Source organism: Schistocerca cancellata, chromosome 7, assembly GCF_023864275.1.
Source record: "Schistocerca cancellata isolate TAMUIC-IGC-003103 chromosome 7, iqSchCanc2.1, whole genome shotgun sequence".
In the NCBI taxonomy this organism is placed as follows: Eukaryota; Metazoa; Arthropoda; class Insecta; order Orthoptera; family Acrididae; genus Schistocerca; species Schistocerca cancellata.
Window position 1 is genome coordinate 105,897,718 of NC_064632.1, and position 17,396 is coordinate 105,915,113.

At 42.7% G+C, this 17,396-nt stretch overlaps 1 protein-coding gene across 6 annotated transcripts in view; it reads right to left on the bottom strand.

Annotated features, from left to right (window-relative positions):
- The window catches only part of LOC126091976 (ral GTPase-activating protein subunit beta), a 401,079-nt gene that overhangs the window by 353,351 nt on the left and 30,332 nt on the right, over positions 1-17,396 (bottom strand). For all 6 annotated transcript variants that reach the window (XM_049907338.1, XM_049907336.1, XM_049907335.1 and 3 more), the window contains one exon: positions 2,487-2,651. In XM_049907338.1, coding sequence (XP_049763295.1) covers positions 2,487-2,651 — 165 coding nt within the window. The remainder of the gene's footprint in view (positions 1-2,486; positions 2,652-17,396) is intronic.

A 17,396-nucleotide genomic window follows, 5' to 3' on the forward strand; every position in this document is an offset into this window, starting at 1 on the left:
TCCTTTGCTGTCTCTGACAGAATTACAATGTCATCGGCGAACCTCAAGGTTTTTACTTCTTCTCCATGAATTTTAATACCTACTCCGAATTTTTCTTTTGTTTCCTTTACTGCTTGCTCAATATACAGATTGAATAACATCGTGGAGAGGCTACAACCCTGTCTCACTCCTTTCCCAACCACTGCTTCCCTTTCATGCCCCTCAACTCTTGTAACTGCCATCTGGTTTCTGTACAAATTGTAAATAGCCTTTTGCTCCCTGTATTTTACCCCTGCCACCTTCAGAATTTGAAAGAGAGTATTCCAGTCAACATTGTCAAAAGCTTTCTCTAAGTCTACAAATGCTAGAAACGTAGGTTTGCCTTTTCTTAATCTTTCTTCCAAGATAAGTCGTAAGGTCAGTATTGCCTCACGTGTTCCAACATTTCTACGGAATCCAAACTGATCTTCCCCGAGGTCGGCTTCTACCAGTTTTTCCATTCGCCTGTAAAGAATTCGCGTTAGTATTTTGCAGCTGTGACTTATTAAACTGATAGTTCGGTAATTTTCACATCTGTCAACACCTGCTTCCTTTGGGATTGGAATTATTATATTCTTCTTGAAGTCTGAGGGTATTAGCCTGTCTCATACATCGTGCTCACCAGATGGTAGAGTTTTGTCATGACTGGCTCTCCCGAGGCCATCAGTAGTTCTAATGGAATGTTGTCTACTCCCGGGGCCTTGTTTTGACTCAGGTCTTTCAGTGCTCTGTCAAACTCTTCACGCAGTATCTTATCTCCCATTTCGTCTTCATCTACATCCTCTTCCATTTCCATAATATTGTCCTCAAGTACATCGCCCTTGTATAAACCCTCTATATACTCCTTCCACCTTCCTGCTTTCCCTTCTTTGCTTAGAACTGGGTTGCCATCTGATCTCTTGATATTCATACAAGTGGTTCTCTTCTCTCCAAAGGTCTCTTTAATTTTCCTGTAGGCAGTATCTATCTTACCCCTAGTGAGACAAGCCTCTACATCCTTACATTTGTCCTCTAGCCATCCCTGCTTAGCCATTTTGCACTTCCTGTTGATCTCATTTTTGAGACGTTTGTGTTCCTTTTTGCCTGCTTCATTTACTGCATTTTTATATTTTCTCCTTTCATCAATTAAATTCAATATTTCTTCTGTTACCCAAGGATTTCTATTAGCCCTCGTCTTTTTACCTACCTGATCGTCTGCTGCCTTCACCACTTCATCCCTCAGAGCTACCCATTCTTCTTCTACTGTATATCTTTCCCCCATTCCTGTCAATTGTTCCCTTATGCTCTCCCTGAAACTCTCTACAACCTCTGGTTCTTTCAGTTTATCCAGGTCCCATCTCCTTAAATTCCAACCTTTTTGCAGTTTCTTCAGTTTCAATCTGCAGTTCATAACCAATAGATTGTGGTCAGAATCCACATCTGCCCCAGGAAATGTCTTACAATTTAAAACCTGGTTCCTAAATCTCTACTGCAATAACTAACTTGTGTAGCAATGTTCCAGAACCTGACCATGACTGAGCTGACTACCCCGTTAGGTGGTACAGTTGGATGGAGATCAAACTGCTACACAGCAAGAAGATAGGACTCAGTAGCGATAAACATTATTCAGTAACACATTTTATATTCCACAAAAAATTACATTATTAATCGCTTTTGAAATAATGACTGTCAGACCTAATGCACTTGTCCAAATGTTTCACCCACTGGTGGATAAATTCATAAATTTGTTCAAAGTTAAGCCATGTAGTGGCCTTAGTGATTTTTGTTTCATGCCTCCTATGTTCTGAAAATAAGTCCCGTTCAGGGCATTTTCTCTATCTAGAGAACAGGAGAATGTCGCTGCAAGGATACATCCACTGAACTGGGTGGGTGCAAATCTATTGCCATTTGGTTTTTGGTTAGAGACTGGCTAAGACTCAACAACAGTGCACCCCAAAGTGTTATCAAGGTCAAGGTATCAATCTTTGGATGGCTATGATGTAGGCTGCATTTCTTCTTCTTCTTCTTCTTCTTCTTCTTCTTTTAAATGCCTCATCTACTCATTTTAGTACTTAAATAATTGTGGTACCTTGGGGAACAAATTTGTGGTGACCATTTTCTGCAGAAGATTTTTCCTAACCACGAAATAACTTGATCTACACTCATTGTTACATTATATCCCTAACTGTAAAATCACCGAACATGCGAAACGATATTTAGGAATACAAGCACTCCACTGATGCTTCCCCACAGGTGACAGCTGGCCAGCTGAATAGTTAGTAGCAGAGGTACCTATTGGGACAACAGTCAATACTCCCCCTCCACCTGCAGCATAGGAATTCTCATTATTTTTCTAACTCCTCACATATTTTCTGTTATTTTGCATACCTCAGTGGTCTGTCACATTATCCGTTTATCACTCACCAATTAAATTACAACATATTTTTTTTAAAACTGTGCTACACAAATTTTGGGAGGAATAATTTTACCTTTGATTGTTGGAGGAGACAATAGTGTATCATTTATTGCAAGGAGAAAAAGTAACAGTGCTTCCCAAGTATGTCGGTCAAGACGTGATGACTGGTGGGCTAGATGTTGGAGAGTGCGGAGTACTCGGTGGCACAGAACAGCTTGACGATTGATAGTATCAGCGCCTGCAACAAAAGGCATGACACTAAATAAAATACCAAACTAACAATTTTAAATAGATTTCTCAGAATGCTGGCTTAATAAATGATCAATGAGTCTCTGCAAACTTTGTATTAACAAGAAAATCTAATGATAAAAAGAAACTTAAGGACCACCACAATGCTGTTGCACTGTAACAAAAAGAGTGTAGTGCCTGCCATATCCAGTGATGCCTACATCAACTCAGAGAGCAAGACTATCTACTTGTTTTCACAAATGGTGTCACCATGTGTTCACAGCTGATAGTGAGCACACAGCAGCTGGATGGAGACACTTCCCATCATCCTGTCACATCATGTGGTATGAACCCATGATCTCCATAGCGAGATAAAGTAGCCCACACAGCAACAGCATGTCACTCTAGTATTCTAACTGCATGATTACCAGATGCATACAGCTTTGTCCCTGTTGGCAACACATACTGCAGACTTTGTCCTGTCCAGTGTTTGATTCGAACTGGAATTCTCATAGCGCTTGATGGACTTTGGCTTATTCCACAGACTTGCAGTATTTCACTGTGTTCAGTATTTCACTGTGTTGATTATTTGAGTAACCACTGCTAGCCATAAGCCATGTGTGTTATGATCCGAATTCTTTACTTGTACTAAACTTGTAAGCAGATTTAGTGTTCAAATAAAGAGAACGATGGTATCATACCAATAGTCTACATACTCATAGCATCATACGATGGATTCCAGATTCTTACAATTCCTCAAATCTCGGGAGAAAAGACACCATGAAGAATGACATCAACAGCTGCTCACCACGAAACTGCAGTAGGGGAACAACGCCTACAGCAACTCGTCACTCTGATACAATAACAGTTAACAGCACGTTTAGCATCGGTGGCACCAGCTATGCCTCCATTCCCATTTTCCAAAGATGCCAATGATGATTGGGATGTGTCCTGATGGCTGAACAACCACATCACAGCATTTAAGGTCAGTGTTCCAGACATTCAAAAGTATCTCCTTTTGTCATGGTAACATAAAGATGTTATGTGTTTACTTTGTAAGTTCCATGCATTAGATGACTCAGATAGACTGTCATTTCCTGGAATGTCCCAAACAGGAATAGATTGCAGAACTCAGAAGTTTACGTCAGCATGGTAACTTTGTATAAGCAAATGAGACATGTAAATGATCTTACACTGTCTCTTATTTGGGACTGTTTTATTCAATGTGTCTAGATACTGAGGTTTGCATGCAGGCTTTAAAAAGTCATATCCTTTTTTAGAAGAAGTCTTCACAATACACAAAGTTTCAAATTTCCATATGAAATTCAACAATACTGGCACACACAGCCTGCAGTTTCCAAATTTGACTCAGCAGTGATAGATGAACAACCAGCTTGCTCAGTAATAATGCAGCCAGTACACTTCATCACTTGTAAATAATCCTGCCACCAGCAAGATTCACAGCGGCATACACAAACAGCACCCCCCCCCCCCCCCCCAAGCAACACTGTTCGAAATCTAGGTCATTCTCATCTGATGCTAGCTCTCTTTCCATGGCAGTTTACCAATAATGGCAGCAGTCATCTTGTCCAGATTGTCTGAGGTGTCACCCCCGTCAACAATGTCCCAGGTGTGACAAACAGCATTTTTCAGGTCATAAATACAGCAGTGTCTGCAAATTCTTCCTCCACAGAATGATTGCAAGAGACCACCATGACTCAATAAATAAAACAAACTGCTGTCATGCAGTTTTCAGAGTTACTCTCTCCAGGGCTAGATTGTGCCACCAATTCATAGACCGCAATACACTTCCAACCTGATGTGGTTCCCCTTTTTGCAATGGTATGTCCTTTACCCCACATTCTGTGAAGGCTGTTAGAAAAAGAGCTAGATCATCTCCAGTAACATGAAGTGATCATGCCTATCATGTCTGGTACATAGGCATCCACTTTAGTTGTCGTTCACAAACTGAATAGCTCCCTCATACTGTGTGGGGACTGTAAAGCTGTTAATTCCTAAGTGAGGTTTGATACCTATTCAATTCTACATTTCAAAGACCTTTTTTTTTCAGAACTGAAATATGGAGAATATTTTTCTGAATTCAACCTGTCAGAGACTTAGACCTGCCAGGGTAGCTGAGAGCGCTAACGCGCTGGTTCCTGGACCCGAGTAGGCACGCCGGCCCCGGATTGAATCCGCCCGGCACACTAACAACAAGGGCCGGTGGGCCGGCCAGCCTGGATGTGGTTTTTAGGCGGTTTTCCATATCCTGCAAGGTGAATACTGGGCTGGTCCCCATGTTCCGTCTCAGTTACACAACTTGCAGGCATTTGAAACACGTTCGCACTATTCCATGGATTACACTATATGCACACAATTGGGGTACATTTATTCTGTACCAGAGGGGAGGGGGGGGGGCTGTACGGGGTTGTGACAGGAAGGGCATCCAGCCACCCCTTCAACCGGTCGAGATTAAGAGAGAGATCTGTCAGAGACTTACTTGCAACTACCTTTGCATCAAGACTCCAGTCTCGTTTTGAGCATACCATTAAAACTTGACCTATCGATGGCTTCCTTATGACATTTCTCTTGAGCCTGCAGTTTTCCAAAGAACTTAGAACACCTGATCCACGAGATTTCATCATGTGGTAATATCTCAGGAATATAATCATCATGTAATCTAACAACTGTGAGTAGCTTGAGAACTTACATTCGCTTTTTTTGCCTTACAGAACACCAGCCTAAAGTGTAATCTCAAAAAGCGTCATTTTTTTTTTTCAACAGAAAATCAAGTTCTTGGGTTTCATTATAAACAGAAATGGGGTGCTACTGACCAAGCACCATATGCAGGCCACTGAAGATGTGCGCCCACAATGGAACTTAAAACATCTACAAACTTTCATGAGCAAAAGAAATTTATAGTGAACATGGTGCAGATTGCACAACCCATTAATGCTCTAAATGCTTGATTTTATTTTAGATGAACCCTTGTAAATGCAAATTACTGAAATCCTCAAACTCAAAGTAAATAATGATTAAAAATGATTTAGTAGCCACTGCTATGAATGACATCTGCAAAATAACTTGATATTTGAATCTCCCGCACAATGGCAGCCAATTGTTGCCCATCAGCAATAAAGGCTTTAGCAGCTGAAAAATACTAATTAATCTTTCTCTGCAAGTGAAACATTGCGATGAGGTGCTTATATTACCTTGAAATAGTAACAAGAGATAGTTTTTATGCATATAATTTAAGTAATACTTTACATACACACCTTAACATCGTCTAGGAGAGAAAACAATATGAACATCTGAAAGCATTAAGCACTACCCACAATCTCTAATGAACAAAAGAAGCAGAAGAAAAGGATTTGTTCTGTCCATCGCATATATAATTACACAAAGGTACAAATATTTGATTTCAATATATTTTTCACTACGATATTAATCATCAGCGATAAAGTCCTTTTCGCACCAGAGTATTTACGTTACAGGTCTTCATAAATATTACTAATATAGTTCTTCACAAATGCCTTTTAAGTCTTGTCTATTTTATGTTATTCACTATTTTTATATTTATTGCACACACACTGTCCGTAAAAATTGTATAAAGGACACTACAGCACCCACATTGGAACTTAAAACAACTAACACTTTTGTGAGCAAAGGAAATTTATAGTGAACATGGTGCAGATTGCACAACCTATTAATGCTCTCCACAAGCATTGGGCTGAGTTTGTTCGATTGCCCAAATGCGACAATGTGTTCCGCACTCTTAAGTGTGCCCTACAAAAGGCACCTTGTTTAGTTCCTTACTCCTTGAAAACTTTTGATCCTTGCCACAAATTTTTCACAGCACAGTAAAAACACTGTCTTTTCACATCAGGAAGCCAATGTATCAAAACATCCAATACCTTTCACCTTCAAAACATTGAATAAGGCCTAACACAACTACGTCCAGGTCGAGAAAGAGAACCTTGCCATCATTTATGCAATGTGCAAATTTCACACATACCTCTATTATCTGAAATTTTAGCAAGTTAGCAGTCACAAGGCTTTGCTTGCTTTATTTGGCTCTCTATCATCATTGCCTGACAACAGGGCATAATGCTGACAGGGGTGGGTTCCTGGCTACTTTGTTTTCCTTCACATTAGTCATACATCACATACTAACCAATATGCCAGCACACAAATGCAGAAGCATTTTCCCCGCTACCAGTTAGTACTGATGCAGAATTTTACCAACAAGAGGTCATGTGCTTCCACATTCACTCAGAGGCTCTTTTCACTTTAAACAATTTTCTAGTCACAACACTCACAATTGCAACATAACTACGGTAAGACACCATTATCCACCACTTTTCTAAGTGTGTGAAGTCAGGCTGGATGGAGCACCTCCCTCTGAGATAGGACCCAACATTACAATGCTACTTTTCTTTGTAATATCGGCTGTCAGCAAAGGACGGGGTCCTCTGACTCACTAAGGAGAAAGAATGCCTCTGGGTGCTGATACCACCCTCAGTCTACTCTCTGGTCCTCGTCCTGCTTCACAACAGCCACTGGGGCATCACACAAATGAAGATCTTGGCCCACCATTATGTTTATGGGCCAGTAATTAACGAAAACATTGAGGCATTCACTCACTCATGTCCTGACTGTGACCCCAGCAGGTATCTCTTCCAAAAGTTTTTTCATCCTGGCTTCAGCCTGCTGTTCTTTGAGACCAAATTCATGTAGACTTCACAGGTCCTTTTCTCAACTCAATGTGACAACCATCATAGACACTTTTACAAAGTTTCCTTACACTGTCAGTATGTACTCCAATACAACACAAAGAGACAATTAAGGCACTCATACAGATTTTCATGTCTGAAAGCCTCCTACGGGCCATGGTGATAGATAATGGCCCCCAGTTTGAATCTGCTCCCTTTGTAGAGTATTGCACTCAACATGGCTGTTCAGCATCTCTTCACTGCTCCTTCATGTCCTCTAACAGAGAGAGAGGCACAGCAGATGGACTGCTCCTTCAAAGAAAAGATAAAGGTGGTGATTCAGTCTTCTTCTAGGAAAGATGCTCTAACCATGTTTTGAGTAAATACAGTCCAGTGGAAATGTCCTCCATTTGCCCCTTGAACAACACCAGCAGCATCCATTGTACCACAAAAGCTTCCACAGAGAAGTCTAAATACAGGAGCAGACATTTGGATAGCACATGGATGCCCTCCCCCCTCCCCCACCATGACCATACAGGTGCCCATGGCAGGCATCCTTACAATGTGGATACTGACAGATTCCACTGGCAGAATGATCACCATCAAAACAACTGTGGCACTGGCCTTCAACCAGGCCAACCACCTCCCTACAACCTACAGTGAGAGCTCCAGAGGCATCATCCGCAACCTCCTCTTCACCCTTCAACCACCACCACCACCTCAGCAGCAGCAGCAACCACTGCAGGAATACATATTTGTTACCATCACCCCAAAGAGACCATGGGGTGGTCCTCCACTACTCCTCCACTGCCACCGCAGCAGCTGCGCCAGCAGCAGCTGCCTTGGTTCTGCTGCAACTTTGCAGGTACCATGAAGTGGTCCCTTGCTCCTTCTGACACTGCCATTCTCATTGTCTGCTGAGAGTGCTTTGCAGGCTCATCAAAGACTCTGGCTTATTTAATGGATTAGCAGTACTTCACAGTGATGATTCTTCGCATAACCATCACCAGCCAGACGGTGTGTTGTGATCTGAACTCTTTATTTACACAAAACATGTAACCAGATTTCGTGTTCAAATAAAAGGAACAGTAACATTGTTTCAACAACATCAGTATATAAATCAAACATCCAGGAACTCATCTGAAGCACAGGAAAACATACTGAATGGCTAGGAAAATCAGAGAATATGTGTAATATAAATAGGACAGAAAGTGTTGGTGGAATGCAAATAATTTAGAAGTTCAAGTCGCATCGCTAAATAGCAGAGACATTGAGTTGAAAGACACATAAACAAAACTGAGAACTTTGCTAGCTCTTGGATGAACCCTTTTTCAAGCTAGTGTACACATACATATACACACACATAACACACATATATGTATTGTTGTGGTTACATACACATCATACAAATATATGTGTTGTTGTGGCCTTCAGTCCAAAGACTGGTTCGATGTAGCCCTTCATCATGCTACTGTATCTTGTGCAAGCCTCTTCATCTCCAAATAATTACTGCAGCCAACATCCTTCTGAATCTGCTTACTGTATTCATCTGCTGGCCTCCCTCTACACTTCCCCCTCCCCCCTCCTTCCAGTACTAAACTGGTGAGCTTTCGGTGTCTCAGACTGTGTCCTATAAACCAAACTCTGCTGTTGGTCTAGTCATGTCACAAATCTCTTGTCTCTTCATTAGTTATGTGATCTTCAGTATTCTCATGTAGAATTACATTTCAAAAGTTTCTATTCTATTTTTGTCTTAACTGTTTATCACACGTTTCACGTCCATACATAGCTACACTACAGACAAATATCTTCACAAAATACTTCCTGATACTTAAATCTATACTCATTGTCAACAAATTTATCTTCTTCAAAAATTGTTTTCTTGCCATTGCCAGTCTACATTTTATATCCTCTCAACTTTATCCATTACCAGCTATTTTGCTGCCCAAATACCAAAACTCACCTACTACCATTAGTGTCTTGTTTTCTAATGTAATTCTTTGTCATCATATAGACATTCATACATGCATACACACCCAAGCACTAGCCCCCTGCTGCCTAAGAGATGGGAAGTGAGAGAGATGGTTGAGGCCCACGTTAAAACCAACAACAGACCCCAAAATTTCATATACTCCAAATGATTCTGTTCACATTCAGGTATGAAATTAAGCAAGAATAACACAATTGTGTTTAGTGGCAAGTATGGTAACTATCACTTTCAGTAGTGTTACGTTCCTTCATTTGTAATCCAAATGTATTATAAAAATCTACGTATGTATGTGTGCATGTATGTATGTTCCACATCTACTCCTAAACCACTGCACTGATTTCAACCAAACTTGTTACACAAATCCCTTGCAGTCAGGCAATAATCATTGTGGGGGTAAAAAACCATCTAACTATAATAGTTCAATAAAATAGAATGAAACATTCCACATGGGAAAAATATATTAAAAACAAAGATTCCATGACTTACCAAACGGGAAAGTGCTGGTAGATAGGCACAATAAAAAACACACACGCAAAATTTCGAGCTTTCGCAACCCCCGGTTGCTTCGTCAGGAAAGAGGGAAGGAGAGGGAAAGATGAAAGGATGTGGGTTTTAAGGGAGAGGGCAAGGAGTCATTCCAATCCCGGGAGTGGAAAGACTTACCTTAGGGGGAAAAAAGGACAGGTATACACTCGCACACACACACACGTTCATCCACACATATACAGACACAAGCAGACATATTTAAAGACAAAGAGTTTGGGCAGTGATGTCAGTCGAGGCGGAAGTGCAGAGGCAAAGATGTTGTTGAATGACAGGTGAGGTATGAGTGGCGGCAACTTGAAATTAGCGGAGATTGAGGCCTGGTGGATAACGGGAAGAGAGGATATATTGAAGGGCAAGTTCCCATCTCCGGAGTTCGGATAGGTTGGTGTTAGTGGGAAGTATCCAGATAACCCGGACGGTGTAACACTGTGCCAAGATGTGCTGGCCGTGCACCAAGGCATGTTTAGCCACAGGGTGATCCTCATTACCAACAAACACTGTCTGCCTGTGTCCATTCATGCGAATGGGCAGTTTGTTGCTGGTCATTCCCACATACAAAGCATCACGGTGTAGGTAGTAGGTCAGTTGGTAAATCACGTGGGTGCTTTCACATGTGGCTCTGCCTTTGATCGTGTACATCTTCCGGGTTACAGGACTGAAGTAGGTGGTGGTGGGAGGGTGCATGGGACAGGTTTTACACCGGGGGCGGTTACAAGGGAAGGAGCCAGAGGGTAGGGAAGGTGGTTTGGGGATTTCATAGGGATGAACCAAGAGGTTACGAAGGTTAGGTGGACGGCGGAAAGACACTCTTGGTGGAGTGGGGAGGATTTCATGAAGGATGGGTCTCATTTCAGGGCAGGATTTGAGGAAGTCGTATCCCTGCTGGAGAGCCACATTCAGAGTGTGATCCAGTCCCGGGAAGTATCCTGTCACAAGTGGGGCACTTTTGGGGTTCTTGTGTGAGAGGTTCTGGGTTTGAGGGGATGAGGAAGTGGCTCTGGTTATTTGCTTCTGTACCAGGTCGGGAGGGTAGTTGCGGGATGCGAAAGCTGTTTTCAGGTAGTTGGTGTAATGGTTCAGGGATTCAGGACTGGAGCAGATTCGTTTGCCACGAAGGCCTAGGCTGTAGGGAAGGGCCCTTTTGATATGGAATGGGTGGCAGCTGTCATAATGGAGGTACTGTTGCTTGTTGGTGGGTTTGATGTGGACGGATGTGTGAAGCTGGCCATTGGACAGATGGAGGTCAACGTCAAGGAAAGTGGCATGGGATTTGGAGTAGGACCAGGTGAATCTGATGGAACCAAAGGAGTTGAGGTTGGAGAGGAAATTCTGGAGTTCTTCTTCACTGTGAGTCCAGATCATGAAGATGTCATCAATAAATCTGTACCAAACTTTGGGTTGGCAGGCTTGGGTAACCAAGAAGGCTTCCTCTAAGCGACCCATAAATAGGTTGGCATACGAAGGGGCCATCCTGGTACCCATGGCTGTTCCCTTTAATTGTTGGTATGTCTGGCCTTCAAAAGTGAAGAAGTTGTGAGTCAGGATAAAGCTGGCTAAGGTGATGAGGAAAGAGGTTTTAGGTAGGGTGGCAGGTGATCGGCGTGAAAGGAAGTGCTCCATTGCAGCGAGGCCCTGGACGTGCGGGATATTTGTGTATAGGGAAGTGGCATCAATGGTTACAAGGATGGTTTCCGGAAGTAACAGACTGGGTAAGGATTCCAGGCATTCGAGAAAGTGGTTGGTGTCTTTGATGAAGGATGGGAGACTACATGTAATGGGTTGAAGGTGTTGATCTACATAGGCAGAGATACGTTCTGTGGGGGCTTGGTAACCAGCTACAACGGGGCGGCCGGGATGTTTGGGTTTGTGAATTTTAGGAAGTAGGTAGAAGGTAGGAGTGCGAGGTGTCTGTGGGGTCAGGAGATTGATGGAGTCAGGTGAAAGGTTTTGTAGGGGGCTTAAGGTTCTGAGGATTCCTTGAAGCTCCGCCTGGACATCAGGAATGGGATTACCTTGTCAAACTTTGTATGTAGTGTTGTCTGAAAGCTGACGCAGTCCCTCAGCCACATACTCCCGACGATCAAGTACCACGGTCGTGGAACCCTTGTCAGCCGGAAGAATGATGATGGATCGGTCAGCTTTCAGATCACGGATAGCATGGGCTTCGGCTGTGGTGATGTTGGGAGTAGGATCAAGGTTTTTCAAGAAAGATTGAGAGGCAAGGCTGGAAGTGAGGAATTCCTGGAAGGTTTGGAGAGGGCGATTTTGAGGAAGAGGAGGTGGGTCCCGCTGTGACGGAGGATGGAACTGTTCCAGGCAGGGTTCAATTTGGATAGTGTCTTGGGGAGTTGGATCATTAGGAGTGGGATCAGGATTATTTTTCTTCGTGGCAAAGTGATATTTCCAGCGGAGACTATGAGTATAGGACAGTAAATCTTTGACAAGGGCAGTTTGGTTGAATCTGGGAGTGGGGCTGAAGGTGAGGCCTTTGGATAGGATAGAGGTTTCAGATTGGGAGAGAGGTTTGGAGGAAAGGTTAACTACTGAATTGGGGTGTTGTGGTTCCACATTGTGTTGGCTAGAATTTTGAAGTGTTGGGGGGAGTGGAGCTGGAAGTGGGAGATTGAGTAGATGGGAGAGACTGGGTCTGTGTGCAATGAGAGGAGGTTGAGGTTTGTTGGAAAGGTTGTGGAGGGTGAGTGAGTTGCCTTTCTGGAGGTGGGAAACCAGGAGATTGGATAGTTTTTTGAGGTGGAGGTTGGTACAGATTTATTGATGAAAGGGAACAGCCATGGGTACCAGGATGGCCCCTTTGTATGCCAACCTATTTATGGGTCGCTTAGAGTAAGCCTTCTTGGTTACCCAAGCCTGCCAACCCAAAGTTTGGTACAGATTTATTGATGAAAGGGAACAGCCATGGGTACCAGGATGGCCCCTTCGTCTGCCAACCTATTTATGGGTCACTTAGAGGAAGCCTTCTTGGTTACCCAAGCCTGCCAACCCAAAGTTTGGTACAGATTTATTGATGACATCTTCATGAGCTGGACTCACAGTGAAGAAGAACTCCAGAATTTCCTCTCCAACCTCAACTCCTTTGGTTCCATCAGATTCACCTGGTCCTACTCCAAATGCCATGCCACTTTCCTTGACGTTGACCTCCATCTGTCCAATGGCCAGCTTCACACATCCGTCCACATCAAACCCACCAACAAGCAACAGTACCTCCATTATGACAGCTGCCACCCATTCCATATCAAAAGGTCCCTTCCCTACAGCCTAGGCCTTCATGGCAAACGAATCTGCTCCAGTCCTGAATCCCTGAACCATTACACCAACAACCTGAAAACAGCTTTCGCATCCCGCAACTACCCTCCCGACCTGGTACAGAAGCAAATAACCAGAGCCACTTCCTCATCCCCTCAAACCCAGAACCTCTCACACAAGAACCCCAAAAGTGCCCCACTTGTGACAGGATACTTCCCGGGACTGGATCACACTCTGAATGTGGCTCTCCAGCAGGGATACGACTTCCTCAAATCCTGCCCCGAAATGAGATCCATCCTTCATGAAATCCTCCCCACTCCACCAAGAGTGTCTTTCCGCCATCCACCTAACCTTCGTAACCTCTTGGTTCATCCCTATGAAATCCCCAAACCACCTTCCCTACCCTCTGGCTCCTACCCTTGTAACCGCCCCCAGTGTAAAACCTGTCCCATGCACCCTCCCACCACCACCTACTTCAGTCCTGTAACCCGGAAGATGTACACGATCAAAGGCAGAGCCACGTGTGAAAGCACCCACGTGATTTACCATATGACCTACTACCTACACTGTGATGCTTTGTATGTGGGAATGACCAGCAACAAACTGTCCATTCGCATGAATGGACACAGGCAGACAGTGTTTGTTGGTAATGAGGATCACCCTGTGGCTAAACATGCCTTGGTGCACGGCCAGCACATCTTGGCACAGTGTTACACCGTCCGGGTTATCTGGATACTTCCCACTAACACCAACCTATCCGAACTCCAGAGATGGGAACTTGCCCTTCAATATATCCTCTCTTCCCGTTATCCACCAGGCCTCTATCTCCGCTAATTTCAAGTTGCCGCCACTCATACCTCATCTGTCATTCAACAACATCTTTGCCTCTGCACTTCCGCCTCGACTGACATCTCTGCCCAAACTCTTTGTCTTTAAATATGTCTGCTTGTGTCTGTATATGTGTGGATGAACGTGTGTGTGTGCGAGTGTATACCTGTCCTTTTTTCCCCCTAAGGTAAGTCTTTCCACTCCCGGGATTGGAATGACTCCTTGCCCTCTCCCTTAAAACCCACATCCTTTCATCTTTCCCTCTCCTTCCCTCTTTCCTGACGAAGCAACCGGGGGTTGCGAAAGCTCGAAATTTTGTGTGTGTGTTTTTTATTGTGCCTATCTACCAGCACTTTCCTGTTTGGTAATTCATGGAATCTTTGTTTTTAATATAACTATAATAGTTCTGTAGATATGCCATCATAAACACCGAGTTGAGTGAAAAACTGCCACATTGTGAACGCTGTTTGAAGTTATTGCTTCTTTGGTACTAACTCTAATTGCAACATATTTATCAAACAGCATCCACGTTTGCAGGTGAATGTACCTACAGAAACATATGATTGTACAACACACAGTTCATGAGATATGATGTCATCAACACTGAGATGCATAAAAAGTGCTGCATCGTTTACCCTTTACTACTAAGACATTCCTACAATTGAGTTAACTTCAGGAAATCCTTGACACCAGCAGTGTTTTTGACAGCTTTCAACTGTGAAATGTAAATGCCTGTAAGCGAAATCAAAAGCCATCTACAGAGCTATGATGAGGTGTTGCCAAAGAGACATATACAAAATCGTGTTGTAGACATGCAAAGCAGTTGCATCCGGTATACAGAAACTGTCCAGGATAATCTCATACTGATTTTGCTGCGGGAGTATATAGAACATTTTGTTTGTTGTACAAAGTTGGCAAACTGAATACCCAGGCACTGCCAGGTTTTTGGCTAGTAATTAAATAACCCAACGGATCTTTAAGGCTCTGTGGACACTTTAAGGTAGCTATAAATTCTCAATCAACAATAGAAACATGCCCGGTACCAATAGCTGAAGAATTACTGTCAATATTTTCAGGTGGAAAATACATTTCAAAATTGGATCTTGCTGATACATATTTACAATAGTTATAACAAAAAGGAATCACAGAAGATAATGGTAGTTTGCACTGTATCATTGTAAGTGATTACTATTTACAGAGTAGTTATTTTTATGTTATGCGGCTGCACACTATACCCAAGTCTAGCTCTTCTACCACTATCCTTATCCATGTCATGGCAACTCTGCTTCATACAGCATTTATTTGTGCCACCTTCACCAACTTCCTCTCCATCATGGTTGCCTAATGTAAGGGGCATTCAAAAAGAAATGAGGTGGAGGTATAATTACAAAAACCAGTACCTGTATGTTAGAATTATTGACCCTGGCTATTGAGACACTTGTCCCACTGTGACACAAGGCGGTGAATGGCTGTCTCATAACATTTCCAGGGTTGTGATGTTAACCAGTTCTGCACATACAGCTGGACGTCATCATCTGAGGTGAATCGTTTGATCCTCAGAGACTTTTTAAGGGGACCAAACATGTCGTAATCACAGGGAGATAGGTCCAGACTGTATGGAGGGTGGCCGAGAACATACCCTTTGAATATCTGCAGTAGTGCCGCGACTGTGTTGGCCATACAAGGCTTTGCATTGTCGTGGAGCAGAATGACTCCACTGGTGAGATTACCTGTTCCTTTTCATTTGATCGCTTGGTGAAGGGTGGTCAAGGTTTGTGAGTAACACTGGGCATTTACTGTTGTCACATGCTGCTGGAAGTGAATCAGAAGGGGATCATCTTGGTCAAAGAAGAACGTCAGCATAACCTTCACCTCGGACGATGACACCCAGTTCTACGTGCGGAACTGGTTAACATTACAGCCTCGGGAATTTTATGAGACAGCCATTCATCACCTTGAGTCACAGTGGGTCAAGTGTCACAAGAGCCAGGGTCAATACTTCTAACATACAGGTACTGGTTTCTGTAATTATGCCTCCAGCTTGTTTATTTTTGAACGCCCCTTATAAATAAATGTCAAATGCCTCTGGTACTGAGAATACAATTGTCCTCCTATTGAGATGCACCAATCTGACAATACTTGAAGGCAACAAGCAAGAGTTTCATTTATTAAAGTTTGGTTAACATCATGTAGTCCTCAAATTATCTGTACAATCTAGGATCTATCTCACACTTACTACACTTCACACCTTATAAAACATACCCTCAAGCCATCATATAAAATTCATTTTATCCAATATTATTTATGTCAAGGCTTCGTTCTGATTCACCATTTTCTTTGTGTCCATGTTCAAGGGAGAACTTATGCTGCCTTCTGTATTATGTAATAACCTGTGAACACATGCTCTTTCATGTGTTATACTCTTTCTATTAACGATTAAAGCACCTTGTGGAGGGTGTTGATCACACATTTTTCTTGTTGCTGTCTTCAAAACTTGAATGCTGTGTTTTGCTCACTCACATTCAATTTGATGAAGCTATTTTGCAGAGTACACGTTGGAGTCAAATTCATGACTTTCTGCTGCATTTGTATTGCAGTACGAGTTAGATGCTGTCTTAACATTTTTATCCATGCAAAGGTCTTCCTCCAGTATCAGCCATGTGTAGAGTGATTTCGTTTTCCTTCAAACGTTACCCATCTCTTCAGTCTATCTTTGTTGGTCAGTTGTGTTTACTTTCTGCTCTACGGTTTCTGTACATTCCTCACTGGACATAACCGGTTCACTCATTTATCCCAACAAAGGCATTTTGTAAGTCAGGCATTCTTTTCCCAGATTTGAACATGTTTCCTCTCTGGCTGCATATGGAATGCATTTTGGTAGCTGATTTAAATTTGGACAGTTTTTTTCTGGTAATTGCACTCACCACAATCTGCACATCCCATCACTCTTTCTTTGCAAGGTGCTGCAAAGTGTTCCAAAAATCTGTCAACTGAAACATGGAAAGTACCAGAGAATCTTTGAATGAAATAACTCAAAAACCAATGTATGATCTTTTTATGTTGAGCAGATTGTTTCTTAACTGAGGAGTGATATCATTCACATGATGGAGAGCTTCGTTATTGCACCATCCTGTCCTGAAGCAATATCTGACTTCTTCGTTCACTTCTTCTTTGCTCATCTTGTTCATCAAATTCTACTTGAATAATGCAGCCATTCACTCAGTCTTGGAAAGAAAGGACAGTATTGTACATTATGATTCTTGGACATCTCCTTTGTAAAGCCATGCAATTAAGGACCTACATTAATTTTATGTTTGATATGATTTTGGCAGCCTTGGGTGTCTGTCTCAGTCTCTGCAACCAAGGATTTGTTTGTGGTCATGATACTCTTTTTGTTTTCAATCTATCTTTCTTG